The 23338-nt window shown below is 35.6% G+C and overlaps 2 protein-coding genes across 9 annotated transcripts in view; one reads left to right on the top strand and one right to left on the bottom strand.

Moving 5' to 3' along the window:
* Positions 1 to 269: 269 nt before the first annotated feature.
* tmem182b (transmembrane protein 182b) lies at positions 270 to 6638 on the bottom strand. Of its 2 annotated transcripts, XM_051113380.1 has the most exons (6): positions 6595 to 6638; positions 6164 to 6300; positions 5552 to 5690; positions 1555 to 1653; positions 1317 to 1454; positions 270 to 1220 (listed from the first exon to the last, which is right to left on the bottom strand). In XM_051113380.1, exons 2-6 carry the CDS (start codon positions 6218 to 6220, stop codon positions 943 to 945), a joined length of 711 nt encoding a protein of 236 aa, XP_050969337.1. In that variant the 5' UTR covers positions 6221 to 6300; positions 6595 to 6638; the 3' UTR covers positions 270 to 942. The 2 variants fall into 2 exon arrangements, with proteins under 2 accessions (XP_050969337.1, XP_050969336.1); XM_051113379.1 differs by lacking the exon at positions 6595 to 6638 and having other exon boundaries at positions 6164 to 6493.
* Positions 6639 to 9359: 2721 nt separating this feature from the next.
* inpp4ab (inositol polyphosphate-4-phosphatase type I Ab) overlaps positions 9360 to 23338 on the top strand; it is a 54156-nt gene continuing 40177 nt past the window's right edge. For 4 of the 7 annotated variants that reach the window (XM_051113370.1, XM_051113374.1, XM_051113373.1 and 1 more), the window contains exon 1: positions 9362 to 9517. The gene's annotated coding sequence lies outside the window, so the exon portion shown is untranslated. Of the gene's footprint in view, positions 9518 to 23338 lie in introns of all 7 variants that reach the window. The other 3 variants (XM_051113369.1, XM_051113372.1, XM_051113375.1) reach the window with 3 other exon arrangements.

Genomic DNA, 23338 nt, shown 5'->3' with positions numbered 1-23338 from the left:
ATTTAGTAGTACTAGTTCTTTTTTGGAGCTTCCGCCATTGAAATAAATGGAAATGTTAATGAGCCTGTTTGGTTGTAAAAGTCTTATATTTTACATAAAGGTTTGTGAAATAGTTTCTAAAGCTTGAAAAGTATAGCATCTACATCAATATTTTTTTTTTTTTGGGTCTTTCATGACTTTTCAAACAAGAGGATTTGACTCCACTGAAGGAGTGCACAAACTGGAATCTTGTTTTAGTATGATTGATTTATTTAGTTTTTTATTGTTAATGTTATTTTGTTTAGTTCAATGATATTTTTGCAGTACAAAACAGCAAAGAATAAAAAAGAAAATATTTTTTAAAGCACAACACAATCTGAAGCCAAGGAAAGAAAATAAATCAATATATAGACATGACAAAGCATTACCAAAAACTGTTATAATGCATTATTAATGAGAACGGGCTTTTGTAGTTTCTACAATTGTAGTGATTAAGCATAATGTTTAGTCATTATAATAATTCATCTGGTAATATAAATTCATTTTTTTTCTTCTCCATAAAAGAAGTTTACCAGAATAATGGGGTTGCTCTTTTCCATAAAATGAAAGTGAATGGTGACTAGAAGTTTTTTAGAAACTTAAAAAACTTAGAAGAGCTGTGGCTGTCAGTAGAATAAAAAAAGTGACAAAATATCCACCTTTAAAAACTATTTGAAATAGTGATAATAAAGACAAATTTAGCAGGTCTGTTAAATATTATCATTGATATTTCTAAAATCTTTTTCTTGAAACCTCTAGCACCCCCTTGTGGGCACATTTAATTATTGGTTTAATAAATTTTGATTGTACTTTTAATTATACTCTCTTATCTTCTTTTGTGGTATATGGGAGCAAAAAACTATACACATTCAGAATAAGGGTGAGTCAATTATGACAGAAAATCACTGTCATGTATACATAACTCTATACACATTCTTCTCGCAGAGATAATGGCTGATTCTCTGTGTCTTTGCATTCTCTGGCCGAAGCTCTCCTGACTGATGGAATAAGCAGAAGAAGTAGGCCAGTAAGCAGGCAGAGGAAGGCAGCAGTGGGAGCCAGCATAAAAGACGGACCATAGTGCACACTGAGCTGCAGACTGGGGCACACTAAGCGTCTGCGCTGGAGGCCATACCGCTCTAAAGAGTCTGAGACCTGCACCCACACAGCAAACAACATCACTACAGACATGATTAAGATACCTGCATAGAAAAAAAAGAGAACGAAAGTGAATGTTTGAGCAAAATCACTATGGAATCACTGGAAACTGGATGTTTTGACCAAAAAAAAATTCTCACCCCCAGTTATAAAGAAAGCACCTCCAGTCTCGTAAAGGCGATGGCTGGTTCCTGGGGTTGCACAGATTGTGACGAACCCACCAATCATAACCAAGATGACACCCAGCACAAATATAACACACCAAAAGGCCCTTTGCACTAACAATGGAAAATCAAGTTATGTTATTTTGACAACATGGTAACAAATTCCATAATATTGGGAACATATTGTTGAGCAAACTGCTCCTTGAGATCTCACCTGTGGCAGAGTCTGAGGTAAGAACACTATTGGGAAGTCCAGAAACCGGAGCATGAGACAAGTAGGCTGGCACACAAACCTTTTGGGAAGGTTGATTGGCTGGTGAAAAATTAAGCAGTGTGTTTACAAGTGTGTTTTACAGGAAAGAGCAAGCACTCGGGTAATGTGGTCAAGTTAATTTAAAAATAAAAATCTTTAGAAAAGCAAACAAGAAGAGCAGATGTGTCAAGATTTAAAAATACACAGTGCATTTAGAAAGTACTCAGAACACTTCTTTTTCACATTTTTTTTATGTTGCAGCCTTGTGCTCAAATACTTTAAAGTGCCTCTATTATGGATTATGAAAGGTTCATGTTTTGGTTTTGGGAGTCCCCAACAATAGGCTGACATGCATGCAAGGTCAAAAAACACTTTGATTGTCTTATAATATGCATTTATTTTTACCTTATTTGCTCAACAACTCCCACTCAACGATTCATTTTTCCAAACGCCCCTTCTTTGCATGACGCCAATCTGCAGTGATTGGTCCGATGACCCAGTATGTTGTGATTGGTCTACTGCATGCAGTGCATGTCGGAAAAACAGAACACCCAGCACCATTACATTAAACACCCAAACAGCTATGGTGAATGTGTTAGCTCAGCGCAGAAACGCAGAAACCAGCCGGAGAATAAGGGTCTTTTCTAGTGAAATGATCTGTCATTTTCTTAAAAAAAAAAAATCATATTTAAAAACTTTTTAACAACAAATGCTCGTCTTGTCTAACTCTGCGATGTGCATGCACATGAGTACTCTGTGCACTCCGGTTCAAGACAGTTAGGGTACACTGTAAAAAACAATTTGTTGAGTCAACTTAAAATAATTTGTAACCTGGCTGCCTTAAAATTTTAAGTTCAGTCAACTCAAAAAAAAGTTTATTCAACTTGAAATTTAATTATACTAACTGACAACTTATATATTTGAGTTGAATCAACTTAAAATTTTAAGGCAGCAGGGTAACAAATTATTTTAAGCTGACTCAACAAATTGTGTTTTTTATTTTTTACAGTGTATGTCAAGAAAACTCCCATCTCGTTTTTTCCTCAGAATTCAAAACCATCCTACAGTGCTGTTTTACCTTTTTTTGTAAAGGGTGTTTGACCCTCCTTGCACGTTCACTTTGTAAACTCCGGGTCAGTACTTCTGCAGTGATGTAGGATGATTTTGAAGGTGGAGGAGAAAATGAGATGAGAGTTTTTCATCATACTGTAACTGTAACAGATTTACTCTCACAGTGCAGAGCACAGCATCTTCTCGGCATGATGCTATCCACAGGAATCTGCTACAGTGTTAGAGGGAGGGGGGAGCGTTTTCCCTGGTCTGCGCACACAACAAGTGAGTGGGCAGTTGATGTCAAAATGAAACAGCTTAGGATTTGTTTTAAAAATGATTCAGAGTCGACTCTTTCTTTTGAGAGGCAATAACTTTATACATTGTGCACTTTCAGATTGAAAACTTTGCAGGATGTTTTCATTCACATAGAGCTGTGCTACACACTACATGAAAAGTAATTTTCAAAAATGCATAATAGGGGCACTTCAATTTTTTTCATATATGAAAGAATTGGAAGAAGTTTAGAAACAACAGGACTCTTCATAGAGCTGGCCACCTGAGCAAAGTGAGCATGCAGGCCTTGGTAAGAGAGCTGACCAAGAACCTGATGTGTGGAGATGGAGGAAACGTGCAGAAGGACATGCAGCCATCATTGCAACACTCCACCAGTCTGGCCTTTAATTACAGGCCAGGTCACACTGCACTGACAGATACGACCAACAGCAACAGACATGTTTGTTAGGTTTTGGCGAATCAGTGTGTTACCCTGTTTCCGTATTTTGCTGTTGGTAGTTACTTGTGTTTGCTGATTGAACAAAACAAATAAGAACACTCCAACTTTAACAAACGATGAACCTCACTTCCAAGAGTCTTGTCTGAAGGAAGCCAGGCACTGCTGCATGTGCAATATCATCCTAACACTGAAGCATGGTGGTGTAGCATCATGCTTTGGGGTATTTTTCATCAGCAGGTACTGGTCAGGGTAGAAGGAAATTCGAAGAGCAAAATACAGAGATAGCCTTGATAAAAACCTGGTCCAGAGCACTCAGGACCTCAGGCTGGGAGAAACATTCACCTTCCAGCAGAACAATGACAGCTAAGACAACAGGGACTACTTTGTAAATGGCCTTAAGTGGCCTAGCCAGAGCAGACTTCTCTGGAGAAACGTGAAAATGGCTGTCCAAAGAGACTGCTGCCAACAGTGCTTTGAAGGGGTCATCGGATGCTAAGTTCACTTATACATGTTGTTTGAGCATTAATGTGTGTTGGCAGTGTATGTACAAATCTACCCTATAATGATAAAAATCCATTCAGTGATTTTTAATTAATCTGTAAAAATAATATCCCCTTTTTCAAATCGAGCCATTCTCAGATGCCTGTCGTTGTGGCGTCACACCGACAGAGGCCGGTTGCACCATAGTTGATTGACATGAGCGTCTTACCTCAGATCAGTTGTAACAGTCCAACCTCCATGTTTTTATGCTGGAGCAGAGATGTAAGTTAGACAAGAATTGAGCAATTGAGGCGTTGTGTTGCTGGATGTAATAATAAACATAGTGGTCGTCATTTACTCCCGACATCTGAGCTGCTGAAGATGCAGTGAATTACGTTTGTTTGTGAAGAGAATGCACCTCCTGATCTACATATATCTGTCTATGTTCGTGCGAATCATTCGTGATCCAGCTTCACTTACAGCAGAAGTGAGTATAAGGGGTTTTTTATGAATCTTTGCGATCGCCTTTCCTAATAATGTGCTAGTTAGCAAGTTTAGCAGCTAAATGCGGCTAAAGTAAACAGGCTCGTCACTCCACAGCGAGAAGAGAGGGGCAGGGCGAGAAGAGCTCATTTGCATTTAAAGCAGCCTCGACCAGAATGGAATGATATTTGCAGAGCTGATTTTGGCAAGGTAAAAAGTGTGTTGTCTTACAGTTTTTTTAACCGAAGTATATTATAGACTTTTCATTAAGACCCTAAAGAATCATATCAACTTGTGGAAAATGGGCATCCAATGACCCCTTTACTTAAGTACTGAGGTAAGGGTGATTATTTCAGTTTTTGCTTTATAATCAATCTCCCACGTATCACATTTGGATTTAGCTTTGTCATGAAAGGATACAGAGTGTAGATTGATGTAAAAAAAAAAAATTAATAAAATCATTTTAGCATAAAGCTACATCAGTGTTGAGGGTAACACATAACAGTTACATAATCAGATTTTTTTTTTAAGTAATGAGTAAAGTAACACATTACTGTTTACAAGAAAATATTATATAATATTATATAATATAAAGAGTTAATGTTTTCAGTTGCTGACCTTTGATGATCCAATTCAACCATACTAATATGTAAAATGACTTTAGATAAAAAAAATAACACTTATGTTTGTAGTATTGAGGTTGTTTCTCCTGCATCCTGCTGTACACTCCTGCAATGGCGCCCTCTACTGTACAGAGGTAAATTTACATTTCCTCTTATTCATTTCTCATTTGGTCTCAACTGGCTTTTACATTGCCAAAAACAGAACTTTTTAATATTAAAAACAAATAAGCAATCCCAGCCCAGATGAGAAAAAGTAATGGAGAAAAAGTAACTAACACAATTAGTTACTTTTTTAGGGAGTGATGCAATATTGTAATGCATTACTTTTAAAAGTAACTTTCCCCAACACTGTCTACAAAAATGAATACTTTTTGAATGCCACATATGGTATATATAAGAAGGGTCCAATATTTTGCACCATTTAGAAGACCCTAATCAAAAGGAGTCCAGAAAACTGAGAATAAAAACTGGGATTCAAAAAGTAATTGAAACAATATTTAAAAACATAACCAATATCACACATGCGATAGTGCTGTTGTTTAAGTTGCAAGATGCATGGCAAGCACAAAAGAAAGAGTTGACCTACTGATCAAAAAAGCCAGTATGCCATCCTGTTCTTTACTTGAACCCCTATGGTAGGAACATCTCCAAAAAAGACCCTCATGGTAGAACAGAAGGCTGTTTTCAGCCTGATTACTACTGTCTGGTTGTGCTTGAGCGATATCCTAATGAAACAAATGAAGATGATAAACAAATGTTACATCTATATTGATATTATTCCAAATATATTAATCCTACTGAAAGTTTGGTTAGAAGCAAGCCTAGCTTTTTAAGACAGACTCTGCTGGCTGACCAGCATTTTTTGTTTGTGAACAACATGTCTGTGCTGGTCAACAGCATAAAATGCATGTAAATTCATGTAAATTCATTCAAAAATAAAAGTTCATATTGCCACCTAAGGAGAACCTTTAACATCTATGGAACCTTTTTACTGCACAGAAGGTAATTTGGATTATTAAAATATTCTTTAAGAAAAAAATGTTTTCTTTTAAAAGCTTTTCACTACAAAGTTTATTGAGGAACTCTGATATATCAGATAAATGTATTGAGAATTGTCTCATAAATCATTTATATGTATGTAAGTCTCCAACACATGGACAAATCCTTTAAAGACATGGCAAATGTGTCTGATCCTTACCTTTGTGACTCTCCATAGTTTGAAATGAGCAGCATCTCCACAAGATTCAGATGCCATAAGCCAGTAATCAGACCCAAGAGATCCCAGGAGGAACACTGAACTTAGAGCTCCAAAAAATCCAGCCAGGAACTGTAAAACTACCAGACGCATGGCTGTTGAACAACAGTTTTCTCTCAGTAGATTTTAAATGCTCACATTACTAGTTGTTTATCTGTCTACATTATTTCTTGACCTTCAAGCTAAATGTTTAGTTCTGTCTCTCACTGGTGTGGACACTGTGCAATGACCAATGACAAAAAAAGCACCAGACGCCACTATTATTAGAGTCTAGCTGTAGGGACTTATATACAAGTCTGATCCAGTAACAAAATAAATAACATCTAATAAAAAGAATCTTATGTGACTAAAGCGACCAAATAGATGTGACTTACATTCATTTTTCAATCAATGATTGTAGCACTACTGATATCAGGTTGCAGTGTGCAATCAGAGCACACTGGATTTTCATGAGCAAATCTGTACTGGTGAGGTAATGGTATAGAAAATAGCATCTGTCATCATGCGTTGCTGGAGTCAGTATTTAGTTACCCTCTTTAATAAAAATAGCTGTGCGACGGTGAAAAGTTTATTTAACTGTGAAATAGATCTACACATGTCTCAAGACACCAATGTTTTAATTAAATGCATTCATGCTGCTAAACAGCTACTGAACAATAACTAGTGTAGTATGTTTTATGTTATTTGAAAATAAAACATAAGTGCACATCTAGCATGACACATTATTCTTCTGTCATCTCGGAGCAGTGACTTTCAAAATTGGGGCACCATACCAGTCCATTATATGGAGAAAAATGCAGAAATGTTTTGCTCAAAAAACAATTTCTTTACGACTGAAGAAAGGAAGACTTGGATGACAAGGGGGTGAGTACATTTTATGTGAATCTTTTTGTTTTGGAAGTGGACTTCTCCTTTAAGTGAATTTTGCAGGGAAAGACTGTTTCAGTCTTTCATGTTTAATTCAATGTGTTACTTGCTGTTTCATTGTAATTATTTGTAAAAATTTACTAGCAATTTCTGAGTGGCAGTTGTTTAACCAACAGTTTTTTTTTTTCAGTGTTGATCTTTGCCAAAGCTTTAAATCATTTTTGGACAGATGAGTTGAGTGCATCTGCAAATGTAGTGATTTATCATTATTAGTGATGCATATGCTAAATATGCCTCTGGTTTAAGCAGTTTACCTTTGTTTTACACTAACAGCCATGGGAATATTAATCAAATACACGTGTATATTAAATACCCCACAGCTGTATGAATCTATGTAAATATGTGGTATGAAAACTATTATCTTTCCACCTAAGAAAAGATTCATGACCCAGTTTAGACTATTTATGGATATAATAGGGCTGCAGTATTAATTTGATCTTGAGGCTAAGAAAGACCTTTTGAGGTTCACCACTTTCTCTATAATAACCGTAATAACAGTCTGTTATTGAGCTCAATATCATCTTTTTTGGGCTTCTAATGTCCATAAGTACAAGTACATCATTTTTTTGTCCAAAACAATGGATTTCTATTTCTTTACATTTCTTCTGTTTCATTATTTTTAATGAAAATGTTACAAGAAAATATCAATGTTAAAAAAAAATCATTCCAGTAAGTTCAGACAGCAAAACCTAAAGTTTTGGCGACTTTGGTGACATCCGGTGACATATGATGGTATAAAAAATATAAAAATATTACAAATATCAGTAGCCGCTATATGGCTATACTCAATGGCTGCATATGAAAATCTATAAACCACTGTTTCATAAAAATAAATAAATAAATAAATAAATAAATACATTTCAGTAACTCAAAAAAAAGTAAAATGGAACCAAATGGTGCTAAACAGATAAGAATAAGCAATAAACCTAACAAGTAGCATGTTGCACACTTTTTTTGTTGTTTGGAATCATCAACCAATCTTGCAGATTTTTATAAAAAATATTGATTTCTATTGGACAAATTATACCCCCCCAAAAATGCTCTGAATTTTAGGCATTTCTATTCATTTCCTATGGGTGCCCATTTTTGTCCACGAAGGACGGTTTATTATTATTATTATTATTATTATTATTATTATTATTGAATTGTCGAATTTTGAAATTTGGTGTGTGTGTGTTCAGTTGGCAAACTTGGAAAATTAGCCAAGTCTCATGCCACACTTAAGGAAACTATTAAAAAAAAAAAAAAAAAAAGATTTTGCCCAAATTTGTCCTGAAGGATGCTTGAGGGTTTAAAGCAGGTTTCTTTGTGCCAGTTTACCTCATATATTGTGACAACATGCCACACTACTGACTGTATGAACTGTGTTTTATTCCAAAGTATAATGGCCAAAAATAAACCTAATATGAGAAATATTTACTGGAGTAAACAGTATGACAACTGCCCCTAGTCTCCCTTATTTTTATCATAATATTATAAGAAAAAGGGCACCGCTTTTGATTTAGTCTCAAATCTTCTTGTATTCTAAAATTGATTTTGTAATGAAAAATATGATCGCATAATTCTTGTTTAAATTTCATGGTAATAAATTGTTTGCACTATTACATATCCCTTCATCGTTCAACGTATGTAATTTGTACAAACATTGTATGGCTTGTAATGATATCATACCAAATAAAATGAAGTAAAATGAAATTAAAACTTAGACTGTATTTTTACAACCATCCACAAGATGGCAATATAGACCTTGTCACCCATGATCTGATATATTTAGTAAGAAATAAGAGCTGTGATTGCAGAAAAAAATGCACTTTAAAACAAGAGGATCAAACCCACCATTATAAGGTATTTTGTTTTTATTTGTAATCATAATCGGAAATACATCTAAACTGCCTTTCTTCAAAATACCACCACATTATTGCCCAATTCAAATAAATGCCTCACACTTAAAGGTCCTGCAAATTTTCGTTAAAAGATGTTATCGTTTAGCTTCATTGTAAGTTAACTGACTAGAACATTTTGCACATAAATAAAAACGCCTTTAAAGGTATTATGTTTATAACTCTGTCACAATCATAATTAAACTAATTAAACCCAAACCAGTATGTTAAAGTATTACATTGTCTTAATTGTTTTATTAGCGCGTTGTCTTAAACAATATTTCGTGTTTGTGCCTGCACGTGTAGTTGCGGAGAGAGCGCGTGGGAAAGGCGGGGCCGAGCAGGGTGGCGTCACGCACCAGGGCGGAGCCACACTATGCAGCAGCGCAAAGAAGAGCGAGAGGCAGCGCGCTGGAATTTGGCCACAGAGATTCGCATGCATGACAACTCTTCCGATGGCAATATGGATTGACACAGCGCCCAGTGAGATGTGAGTACATCTGATTTGTGAAACATTCGGAACAGTCAGTCTGGAGGCTCTCTGTTGGTTACACAACCAGAGAAATGACCATAAAGTAAGCTGTGTTGTTTGTATGCTCTGTAGTGCGCAAGGAGGCGAACTGGAGATAAGTTACATTTGTAAGCTGTTTGTATGACTTGGCTGCGATGCCATCTTATAATCGCGTTCGGAATTTTATCTAAAATAATTGCCAGGCACTGCCTGCCAAATCGAAAGCTACACATGTTTCTTTGGGGGAAACACTGAAACGCCTTTCGTAAGCTGAGGGTGAAAGTATGTATGCATGCGGTGTGACCTGAAAGGCCAGTGTTGGCTTATCTTACGTTCAAAATGTACTATAACAGGGCAAACAGGGCAATTCTGAGCTGTATGTGGTTTTACTAAATTCCAGTGCATCAATAATTGCCTTGTAACTTGAGAACATTCTCAGTGCATGTCATTATTTAATTGGATGTTTAATGTCTTAACCCTTTAAAATCCACATTGTGTTCAAGTAAGATATTAAATATGAGAATGTACTTTATTTATACCCTAAATGCAATTTTAAACGGTATGTCGGTGTGTGTGTGTGGGTCAACTTAATTAAGTTTATTATATTTTTAATGTTTATTTTTAGTGCTGTCAAACGATTAATTGCAGTTAATCAGATCTAAAATAAAAGTTTTTGTTTACTTAATATATATGTGTGTGTGCTGTGTAAATTTATTATGTACATACAGATACACACATGCACGTATATATATTTACGAAAAAATGTTATGTTTATATATTAAAAATATTTGTATATAATATAAATTATGTGCATGTAAATATTTTCAAAATATATACTGTATGTGTGTGTATTTATATATACATAATAAATATACACACGTTATGTAAACAAAACTTTTATTTTGGATTCGATTAATCGCGATTAGTCTTTGACAGCACTATTTAATTTCCATGAGGTTTTAGTTATTTCTAATTATATTTTAATTTATATCTAATCCAGATAATTATACATTAGTAATCTGTAAACGTAATGACAAAAAGTAATATTGCTGTCCTTACTATGATCTTGACTCTTGAATTACACTCTGCAGAGTTTTGAACCTACAACCTTTTAGTGACCTATTTTTTTTTTACAGTGCTGCAATACCCACAACAACTATTGCTTGTGAAGATAATTCCAAAGAGAAATGTTGATGCAATGCAATGCAATGGCTGATTTCTGTTGTTGTAACAGGCGAATGGTATTATCCATTATGTAACATTTACGAGAGTTTGAGGCTTTAAAAAGTGAAATTTGTATTTAAAGTTCACCTAATAATAGGCTCTTTAAAATATAGATGGACAGTTTTGTCTTATAACCAAACGTCCCTTCCATAAACAAAGTCCTAATAGGTTTGGACTGGTTTGCTCCTGGTTGGAGTTTGATATTTAATGAAGCTGGCAGGCTGTTGCATAAGTACCATTCAAATACAGTATGCTCGATCACACTTCGTTTAGGGATTTGTTGTAGTTTCACTCAGCTTAGAAGAAAACACAGGCCATGTTCTGAAACCACAAAGCAGCGTTAAGTGGCATTCTACATTAGGACTTCACAACTGTACAGGCCAGGCCATTTAAAAGCAAGTAGATGATGCATTTCTTGGTTTTATGATTGTAATACATGTCTTGTTTTCACCCATGTGTTTGTCTAGGACAGTTTAGGCCATGTTTACATTTGCTGTAGCGTGATTCGTTTGGATAAGTGTGAACACTACCATTCAAATCTTGGTGCACGCCAAACAAGCAGGTTGAGACCCTCTTAAAAAGGTCCGCTTCCAAACAAAGGTGTGGTTTTTCTAAAATATGAGCACACCACGTACTAAAGACATCTAAACCAAAAACAGGATGTGATGTCACAAGATGTGGTCATAAAAAGGCCAACATTTTCAAGCATACCTGGTTCTTCTCGTCATTGGAGCCATGTTGACAGTTAAGTACAGGTGTCAGAAGGCCATCTCCTTAAAGCAGTTGTAAGCAACTGAGGTATTCCTTGAGTTATCAGCTGGTAAAAATACAGCATACAATGCATTGCAGCACATGTTGTTTTGGATGATCGGTAGGTTCACAAAATATGATGTTGTGTGCTAGGCTAAGTGCGTTCATCCAGTCAGTTTGTGACCGTATCCTTATGCTTTTTGTTTTATGCTGTATCTTTAGGTTCAGTGATAGTGTGACTGCTAAGCAAACCAGGAATAAATATGCCAAGAGAACTGATCTGCTATTGTAAACATTCTTAGATTGCTGATAAAAATGATCAGCATCGCCTCAACCCAGATCACATGTAGCTCAGTGTTTCAGGCTCATGTCACAGTCTGTTACAATCAGTCATGTCTGTGAGTCAGATTTAGCACTTTCCTCTGGCAGTGTGAGTTGTTTTTTAATTCCCCTTGACTACCTGAAAAGGCACCTTCAAAAGATTTACAGCCTGAGAATTTCAATCACAGAGACACGCTATTCTCTTAAAGATTGGCAGTGTTCTCAAGAGATGCTCCAGCCCTGTGCCAAGTTTTTAAGAGTATCTATTTTTCCCCTATGGATCCTAGAGACCATTAGGCCCAGACTGGAAAGCACTCTGCCACTGAGGTTATGTAAATTGTGGAAAAAAATCATAAATCAAATAAAAAGTCTGTTACATACTGGTAAACATTTTGCACTAGACTGATCATCTTTATACTGCCAGCATTTTATTCTATGGTTCTGTTGCATGTTGAACACAAAGGGGTTCGTGCTGGGCTGAGATGTATGATGGGATACATGCTGTGGTTCACATGGAACCGAATTAGGATCTGTCTCTGTGTTTTATCTGTAATGACTCAGCTTCTTCAACACTGCCTGCAGGCTGGGAGCTGCTCAGAGCCAATCTGTGGAGCATTTGTTGTTGAACTTGTGCTGTGGTGCTTCCAAGACTTGCCTGCTAGTTATGCAACACAGACCTGCATTATTGATATTTCTTTGGATATAAGATATAGTGGAACTGAGAGGTCTGTCTGCTTCCATTTGTGCCCTGGAAAGGCACTCGTATGATTGTAAACGTGACGGAAACGTGTGGAAAGGTCCTCAGGCATATACTCTGTTGAGGCAAGGATGTTATGTAATTTTGGTCCTGATGCAGACCATTTCCATGAAATGTTCCTTCTCCAGTCATGTGGATGATGGAGTCTTGAAAGCAATCTGGGATGAATAATTAATGCGCAAGTGTTACCAGAAACAGCTGCTATGTTTGTAATGACCACTAGTATACTATTTTATGATACTAGCATATTAGTGCAAAGTATGCACTAACGTTTCTGCCACTGAATATAAAATAAAAGGTAATTGCGACTTTTTATTTCACAATTCTGGCTTTTTTTTCCTCAGAAATGCATGATATAAACTCACAATTGTTAAAAGAGTTATTAAGAGTTATTAAGTCAGAATTGTGAGTTTATAGCATATCAACATATCAGTCTTTTTCCCCAGAAATTTTTACTTCATAACTCGCAACTGCGAGTTTGTATCTCACAATTCTGAAAAAAAAAAAGTCAGAATTATGAGGGGGAAAAAGTCGGAATTTCAATACACGAAAGGGAAAAAAATCTCACAATTTTGACTTTATAACTCACAGTTGTGAGTTTGTATCACACAGTTCTTAGAAGAAAGTCAGAATTGTTCAATTCAGTGGCGGGCTTCCATAGCAAAGACATAAAAAAAACTGTATTTGTATTATATGTTAGTCTGAGCTATCTTGGAGCAGTATTTAATGTAAATGAAACACAATAGAATAAAAAAAGAATACAAGAAAAGTGGTATAAATTTTAACTTGACAAGTAGTTGTAAAAATGCAGTGCAAATTAACTGGCACAAAAATGCTCAAAACTAAACCAAAATAAATACTATTTAATATTTTAATATAGGTAATATGTGTGATATAAATATAATTACCATATAAATTATCTATTCAAGCATTTATATTTAAATATTTTAAATATGCTAAACAAGCACTAAATAACTGAAAATTCAAAATATGTCTGAATGTATGAACAAATTGACCCATTCCTACTGGAAATTAAAATATACATGCATTTTTTGAATGTATTTTTGTGTGTTTGTAATAAGTAAGGACAGAATTGCAGAGAAAACACTGAAATACAATCTATGTGCTTGCATTGCTTGTATCTGTGAGAATTTGCAAGAATGCAAGTGGTTCCTGATTCCTTTTGGAGAAGCAATATTAAGGCGTTACAGAATTTCCTAGTGTTTTCCTAAGAGGTATAGACAGTTTTAGGACAGTTACCCCTTCTTTTTCGTCTCCAGAGTTTAGTTGTTGTTGTTGATTTAATATGTTACAAATGGAACAGATTATGTTCATCCACTCTGAATACCCCACAAAACATAACTGGGCCAAATACAGTTTGATTTGTTTTGATACCAGAATAGAGACATGGCACCCAGCAATCTCTACATTCTCTCTTCCTCCATTTAGAAGCGCTTCTGTGAAATAGGAGCTTGATACCTGACAAGCACCTGTGCATCAGTGGAGAGCTAAGTCATTTCCTGCTGACCTTCAAAGTCGTCCTTGTTAGTCATAGTGAAGCATGCTGAACAAGTGTTTCAGATTCCGGGATTGGTAAAACAACTTGAGTCATGCATATATATATATATATATATATATATAAATATACATCTCATTAGTGAGTATGTCATATGTCAGGGTGTAGTTAACAATTTTTAGTCACACAAGCTCATTTTGGCATTCAGTGACTCTGTGCTGTGAAGTCATTGCATCATGGCGCAGAATGGAGAGTGTGATCATCTTAGTTGAGTACCTTGATTCATTTTTATCTTGTTCCTCATAGTGGTGCTTCTGTTGCAAGTGACAAACCACTTCCCTTAAGACCTCTTACATGCTGCAAAACATCCTGGTTTAGCTGCACTTACTTGCACATATGTATTTCCACTGCCCACTTCTTGTTAACCAATTTCTTGGTAAATACTTCATCTGTTAAACGATTCTTTTGTACATGCTAGCTCTTTAATGTTTTCTTTCAGATGGCATAACTGAACGTTACCATTGGCTTTAAACAAAATCTCAAGCTTTTTGATGCTTGAAAGAGTTTCACAGAGAGATTTTGACAGTGGCTTCTTCATGTGATGATTTAGTAGTTAGAATTTATTTGTTTTCATACTGCTATTAATAAGATCATCTGACAGCAGAAAAACTGTTGTTACATGTAGGTAAAGAGTAGGGAAATTCTCTCTGCATTCCCCTAAGGATGTCATCTTAAAAGATGCTGAACACAAAACGTGCACTTTATTTTGTTTTCTTTTTTTAAAAAGAAACCTGAATGCATTAACACAATAACTACAGAACTATTATTTTAGTTTTTTTTTTTTTTATATATATATTTTGAATGAGCTTTTTTAAAATAAATTTTCAGATTTAATTTTAGTTTTAATGTAAGTTTAATTGATAATAATTAAATTAAAAATATTTATTTATTTATTTTATGTTTTAGGCATTTTAGTATTTAAACCAAAACTTTATTTCAGTTAGATCAAGATCAAGTGCTAGATATTCATACAGATTTAATGAACTGATTTGATTCCAATTCACAAGGTCTTGATTTGATTATATTCTGATTTTGATTGTATATTGATTTGTTTGGATATATATCAGGTACAATAAATCGGGAAAAGGAAAAAAAAAATCTCTTGACTAATGCACTCTCTCTCTCAGTTGGTACATTACTGTAAAGGTTAAAATTAATATCAAGGTCGAAACTCTTCAATTCAGCTGCTATTTTTTTTTAGATATAACAATCAACGCTCAAACAAACATTTAAATTGCACATAAGGACATTTTTATATTTAATAACATAATTATATTTCTACTCTAGTTTGTTGTTGAAATGTGGACAGTTAAACAGTGCCAATTAAAAAAAAAATGTTTTCATGATAGATTTATTCGAAATACATTAAATAAGACATTACTAATAGGTTAGGTTAGTGTATATTTAGCAAAATTTAGCAAAATCCTCAATTTTTTTGGCTAACTATTGAGCTCTGGACATTGAATGGCTTTCATGAGGTAAATGTATAGTGTCGCATGACTTTTTATTAACAGTTTTAACTAAAAGATTAAATAATTATTTAAGAATCGTATCAGTTTATTTAAATGAAGATTGATTAAAATCATCAACCTAACCCTGAAGGCACTCAAAGTTTTTTTTTTTTTTTTTAATTTCTAAAATATAAAATCTAATTTTATATATATATATATATATATATATATATATAGTTTGTTTGTTTTAGTTGGCAATAACAAACTGCTATGGGAAAAAAAAAAAATGCACTATGCACTTTTACATGAAATTATGGAATTGCTGACAAGCGTAGTTTCAGTTCATTTGTTGTCCAATGTGATTTATTTGCTATGGCTGACACTGTACAGACACCAAAACCTTAATAGGTTCCATAAAACTGTTAATTATTCAAGTTATACTGATAATAAATAAAAAAAATAAAAAAATGAAGACAAGAATAATGTTTTGTGTTTGTGTGTTTATGAGCTCATGCTGGGGGAAAGATGGCTGTTGCTCATTTTCATCTCAAAGGGTAACATCTGTGGTTGTCCTCTAAAGAAATTATGCAAGCTCCAATTGGATGAACAGACCATCTAAAAGGAGGGGTAGCCTTTTTTTGTTCCTGAGCACAAAAACACATACACGCTCGCACAAGGGGTCTCTCTATCCCTCTCTTTTTCCTCCCTATTTATCTCTCCATCACACACAATTCTCAGTGCAGTGTTTGCTACTCCAACTAATAGATCAGTGTCTCTCTAATGCTGGTGAGGCCATCTGGAGATTTTACTGGAAGTTTCTCAGGACGTCACTCTGGCACAAAACATTAGGAGAGAGCTATCATTACCCTATAAACTTACTGTTCTCAATGTTTTTTTTTTTTTTTTTTTTTTAATGTTTTTTCCCCCTGGCTCTAAGGCTGCGTTTACACTGGCAGAAAAAATCAGATTTTTGCCCACATCTGACACAGATCGGAATTTGATGCATGTTATTAAATTAAAAGTTATCACAATAATTTTTTTCATATCAGTCAATATCGATAATTGTCACGATAAATGTCAAATCTTTATTTCTTTCAAGTTTAAAGTCAGATTTTGGCTCCAAAATTCATGATAAACAGTTAAAACCACACATAATGGTACCTCAATACCATGGTAAAAATATAACTACATGGTTTTATAGGTAGCCTATTTGTCTGAAAAACGGTAGTCTAAAAACATTCAGTATTAATGCACACATGCTATAGCTAATCACAAATACATACATACTATAATTATATACCATTACTCCTGTAATAAAATTCAGTGTGAATATCCGACATTGCTGCCACAATACAATGGTGCAGTAAATGTTACTACAGTAAATCCATGGTAAATGATGGCGATGTGTAGATTGAAAAGCCTTCTGATTGTCTCGTTGCACACAGCTTTACACTAGTTTGAATCACAGAGTCATTTGTGTTCATCGCTGAATTCAGGTGTTTCACACTGGATCTCGCAGCGCTGTTTAGTGCTTGCGTGACGGAGCCGTTCACATATCGCGTCTTTTGCGCACTCAAGTTCGTTATTTCAAATGTAGGTGCGCAGCAGCTGCAGTCATATCGGAAGAGATGTGGTATCGACGCGTTTTTTCCAGGCACATCCGCACCGCATCGAGATAATAAATGCATTTTGTCTAGTGAGCGCGCACAGCGCGGCAGTTTCAACTTTGGTCTGAGTGGATAAACGGTTCGTGTGGCGCGATTCAAATGAGTTGCGCTGTTTCGTTCCGCATTTGGCGCATAAAAATTATATCGAACATTCATCGAACTCTTGATAGCGTTTTATCGAGGAAAATTATATTGCGATAATTATTGTTATCGAATTCTCGCTCTGCCCTAGAAAGACTAATGGTAGAATTGTATACTGATGAAATTACAGTGGTATAAACTATAAAACATAATATTTATCTACCTAATTTGTCATGTTCTGACGACTACGGCAAGCCAGCTGTTCTCCCGTAGTAGACGGTTACAGTAGAACGTCAAGAAGTAACAGATAAAGTCGCGAACGTACAAAATGACGTTGGAATGCCGTTGCCATTCCATCAGTGGCTGCCCCTAATATAGTCCCTAATATATTTGTTCCACGACAGATTGCATTGAACGTCATAATCTGCGTTTGCGAGACACGCCTCGGCTAAAGTATACCGGACAGCAAATAGTTAAACAAAGAAAGCAAAAGCGCTCGCATAGAAACACAAAGCTAGTCTTGTTTATGCAAAAATGTTGTACCGTTTACATCTCGTCAAAGGAGTCAACTTGGTTTCACCACTCCTGTCTGTCCTATCGTGCTATCGTATGCAGCACATCCTGATTTTGCTGAGTTAGATGTGTTCCTGGGTCAACATATTTTGTTGACCCTGAAACAACATTTTAATCCAAAAATTTGATCTTGACCACATCCCTACACCTAAGCCTAACCTTACCCATGAGTAATCCCTAAAATCAGAGGAAATGATAGATGAATAACACTGATGTACAAGCACCAAACACTAATTGTAAGCCTAAACTTCACAAAAACTATAAACTGTTTTTTCAAATCTGATTGGTTAATCACAATGTTGTTCCAGGGTCAACAAAGATGCTGATCCAGGAACATGTCGTACTTGGTAAAATCAGGTTTCACATTGTATGCATGCTATTATTTCTCCATTATTTGGATTTTTCTCCATATAATGGACTTCATTTGTGCCCTGATTCTGAACTTCCAAAATGTAGTTTAAGTGCAGCTTCAAAAGGCTCTGAGCGATCCCAGCCGAGAAAGAAGGGTCTTATTTAACTAAACAATCTGTCAATTTTTTCGGAAAATAAAAATTTGTATACTTTTTAAGCACAAAAGCTTGTGTAGCACAGGCTCTGGGATGCGCGTTTACGTACTAATGAATCACGTCGAAAGGTCATGTGAAACGTAGGTGGAGCCACAGAGCCAGTGTTTACAAAGCGAACACGCAAAGACTAAGAAAGTGCAAGTAAGTCAAACGCTGTTTACAAACTAAAAGGTACAACGATGTCGGGCAACTCTGAAGTTGTAGGAGAAAATAACATGGAGTTTTTCAACATACTCTACCTCTTTGAGCCGGAGTACACAGACGATGAACTTCGTTGTAGTGATGGGAAGTTCGGATCATTTTACCGACTCAGACCTTTGAGTCTCGTTCAGCAAAATGAACAAATCTTTTTTTCGAGTCATTTTGTTCATTTTAGCAAAATCAGCATCACATGACAGCCCCATAAGATGAACGACCCATGGACGCACATCCCAGAGCCTGTGCTACACAAGCTTTTGTGCTTAAAAAGTATACACATTTTTTTTTTGAAAACAATGACCGATCGTTTCGCTAGATAAGACACTTCTTCCTGGGCTGGGATCGTTTAGAGCCCTTTGAAGCTGCATTTAAACTGCATTTTGGAAGTTCAAATTTGGAGCACCAATGAAGTCCATTATATGCAGAAAAATCCTAAAATGCTTTCCTCAAAAACCATAATTTCTTGGATGACAAGGGGGTGAGTAAATTATTTGTAAATTGTTGTTCTGGAAATGAGTCTGGTAAATAGTGAATTAGCTGTCTTCGTCAAAGCTCATGCAGTCAGTTGCGCTGGAGAAGCTGATGTAGAAAGCATTAACCCCAGTTCTTATGATGGCAGCATTAAAAAGCCACTTTCACTTTCTTTAATTATTTGCTGTCGGGTATACTTTTGCCGACTTTGGAAAATATGAATAAGGAAAAGTCCATCCAGAATTCGAGGGTCAGTCGTTGCGCTCATGGTCGTGAAAGCCAGTGGAATGATTTTATGCTGGAGATTAGTGTAAACATGGGCATCGGATACAAGGCGTGTCTAAAGTGAATGTTAACAGGCGGGCCAAAAAATTGGATATGGTGAAAAGATCGGATCTGTGCATTAAGACTTGTAGTGTAAACGCAGCCTAAGATGTCCTCCACTACCCCAGACACTTTAACACACTGGTTTATTTTGAAACTGCACTCTAAAGCTTGAGGCAAATGCCTTGAATAACATCTTTAAGGAAGCTAATGGTTTGGGCACTAAAAAATTCCACAGGCTTTCCGCATATCTTATACACATTCGTATCTTATCCACAAAGGTTATGACAGCAGTCAAAAACACAATGAAGGAGGATTTTAAAAGATTAAACAAGTGATTTGATGGAAAGGAGGAATCTTGTTGGACTCTGAGCTAGTAAGCCGTGAAAGATTGCGAGTGTACTTGCTCAGCATCCATTGTATAATTTGCGCACCAAAAAACAAGGAAATGATAAGACCTTCGTTTCCTGGTTCGGAATATAATACACTGTAAAAAAAAAATATTTTTACAGTAATTTAACAGTAAAAGACAGTTAATGAAATGACTGTATTTAAATGTAAATTTAAGTTAAAACCATGAAACCTAAAACGTTGCTACTGCATTTTTAACAGTAAAATTCTGGCAACCACAGCTGCCAGTTTTGTACCATAAGTTTTACCTTTTTTTTTTTTTTTTTTTTTTTACAGTGTAGTCTTTTTTTGTGGCACAATCTCCAGTGATGAGAAATTCACAACTCCTGTGTCACAGCAATATATATGTATGCATGTCTGCACATCTTTAAATGTGTTTTTTTTTTTCTTTTTTACTTTTGCCTATTTAAACTTTCAGCAGACTTTTGGCTATGGGCCACCAATAATTAAGCCAATAATTATTTTCATATTACTGCTGATAATGATAAATAACAATATTATGAATCTATATTACTTTGTCAAAAAATTAAATAATTTCACAGTAAATTTTGAAAATTAAATTAGGAAGTGCTATGCTGTATATTACAATGTACAGAAGGGTAATGTCATTTGAAATATGCATTAGAAAAAGGTATACTGTTTAAAAAAAATTGTTATTGTGAAACTTATAACAAGAGGAGGAACCCTTGGTTAGAGAACTTAACTAATTTTTATGCACAAATGCACACAGCTGTTGTTCCATTCCAACATGTGTTCTTAAAGGGAAAGCACTCTCTTTAAAGAGATTATACTCTTTATAACACAATACATCCATTTAAGTTAATGCTAAAAGATACCAACAGTAATGTAAATCTACAAAAAAAAATGAATTGTGAATATCAGCTTATCAGTAATGTGGTGCCAATACAGTATGTGTATTCCTATGTAAAAAACTGTCTGTAACTATATGCTCAACTAAAGCTGTAAGCAGTGTTGAAAAGGCCCTCGCACCCGGGCCCACCGCCACCTGGTGGCTTTAGGAAAATAGCGAGCAGTGGGCAATATGGATTTAACCCTTAAATGCATAATTTAGCAACCCGGGACGTCATTTACTATCTCCTCCCTCCTTCATTTTTTTAAGTTTGACATAATCTTAGTATTCCTCAATCTATTCATTATAAACAAGAAAACAAGAAAAAAATAATAAAATATAAAAGAATGTCTTTTCTCTTTAATTTTTTGTAAAAAGTATATAGGGTCGCAAGAGACCCAAGGTGTGTAAAAGTGTACAAAGATATCTAAATATCTGTTTACTCAATACATGCAATTCACCTTTATTCCTCAAGATGGCACTGTTTGATGGACAATAATGACGTGATGTTTCACTTGTAATTATCGCAGGCATAAAACAAAAGATATCATAAGCAAAAACTGAACTGGAAAAACTGGTTTGAATGGCTTTACTGCAAAGCAATTACTGTATGCAGTAAAATATAAATGTCACTGTTATTTGGTGGTGGATGTAGTGAATAAGCTGCCAGCGAACAGAATAATGATTTTGAAGTCATTGAAAATGATTTTGTAGGTGACGCTATGATTATAACTAAATATTGGCCTTTAGATATCTTCAGGCCGGGACTCTTACCAAACATGTGAAGTTTGGTGCAGACTGGACATTGCATGTCGTTTCCTGTTACCAGCAGGTGGCGCTATGAATATAACAGAATATTGGCCTTTAGATGTGTACAGGCCAGGATTCTTATCAAACTTGTGAAGTTAGGGGCAGATCAGACATTGTTTGCCTGAGCTACAACACCTTCTATTCCCATGGTGAAACATTGAAATTTGTCATGCCGCCACGGACATGCCCCTTAACGAAAACTTAGAATCTTTACGATTTAATGTCACAAGGAGCTTTAGATTAGACTGACCAAATTTGGTGTTGATCTGTTTAAAACTCTAGGAGGAGTTTGTTTAAATGCAATGCCTGAAATGGCAAAAATGGCACAAAACAACAGACTTCCTGTTGGGTTTTCTGACTTTGTACCGTGGTACTTTTTTATAGATATTGATGTGTTACATTTGTCTACCGAATTTCGTACATCAGCTTGAGGGGCACTTGAAATTTTACAGGTGGCGCTATCGAGCCATTTTGGCACACCCATATCTGAAACCCATATCAGATGTAAATTTTCACCACTTTTGGTGTGTATGCAAAGTTTCATGAGTTTTCGAACATGTTTAGGCCCTCAAAAATGGGCCCTAATTACTAGGAACTTGCTTGTTTATAAAAAGCAGGATAAGACTGGGTTGTTTTTGGGTTTGACAAGTATTATAGTGGTATATTTGGTGTTCCACTGTTCCATTGTTGAACATTTTAAATTGAAAGGATGGTTTAGAGTTGACAGTGCTTGAGAGAGGGTAAAAATGACAGTTTAAAACTGTAAAAAGTTTTACCTGAGTGTGCGTGTGGGAGGAAGTGATGCAGCTGTAAATGAGAGGTATGTGGGAAGAGGAAAGGAGACACTGATGTGTTATAGAGATGATCAGTTCTGCATCATGTTGAGCTTGGTTTGTTAACTCTCTCTCTGTGTGGGAAGTTTAGCTAGAGATACAGAAGAACATCTGAGGGTGTTTCAGGCCACTCACCTGCTTAACTCCTTAATGTCGTTTTACTGTGTGTATATGTGATTGTGAACAAGAGAGAAAGAGAAAGCTTGTGCGTGTAAGAGGAGAAGGACTTTTGAGGTTTGGCAGTCGGACAGAAAGTAAAAACGGGGAAACTAGGTTTGCCCTTTTACGGTATCCAGTCTCCGCTCTCCTCCTGACTCGGTGCCTGTGGAAAAAGTCATCTAAAACAAACACACTCATTTTTCTTCACTCTTTCTCCGTCTCTCTCATGGAAAAGAGTGAAGCTTGTTTAGACCATGCTTAGCTCTGAAGAGAAATATCTCTGAATTTTAAGCAGCAGGCTTAAAATATAAGATATCTTTGGTGTCATACTTTATAAGTGGACTGTTCATAACCAGGGTCTTCAGACGAGACCCCCTCAGTGGATAGTAAGGCAGCGTCAAAGATACAGAAAAATGATGTATGTCACATGGCAGTTTGTTAAAGGGATAGTTCACCCAAAATAGAAAATTGTCGTCATCTTTTTAAGCTAAAGTTCTTAAAAATAATCAGCTTATATGATGAGCTGATTATGACAGGACTTAAAGCTTTTGTTTACCATATTTGATATGCTTCTTTCATGTGCAGTGGTCAATGTGAATAAAAGTGTATATTAAAACTATATACATAATATAAAAAGACCTTGTCTCTTCAGAAGACTTGGATTAAACTGTTCGATTAATATGGATTTCTTTTCAAAGTTAAAGTGGAATGGACTTTTAATCTCTCAGATTTCTTTAAAATATCTTCATTGGTGTGCCAAAGATGAACAGAAGTGTTA

The sequence above is a fragment of the Labeo rohita genome, chromosome 6 (assembly GCF_022985175.1).
Source record: "Labeo rohita strain BAU-BD-2019 chromosome 6, IGBB_LRoh.1.0, whole genome shotgun sequence".
NCBI classification, from domain to species: domain Eukaryota; kingdom Metazoa; phylum Chordata; class Actinopteri; order Cypriniformes; family Cyprinidae; genus Labeo; species Labeo rohita.
The sequence above is the reverse complement of the archived record's forward strand: the minus strand, read 5'-3'. Positions and strand labels throughout refer to the sequence as shown.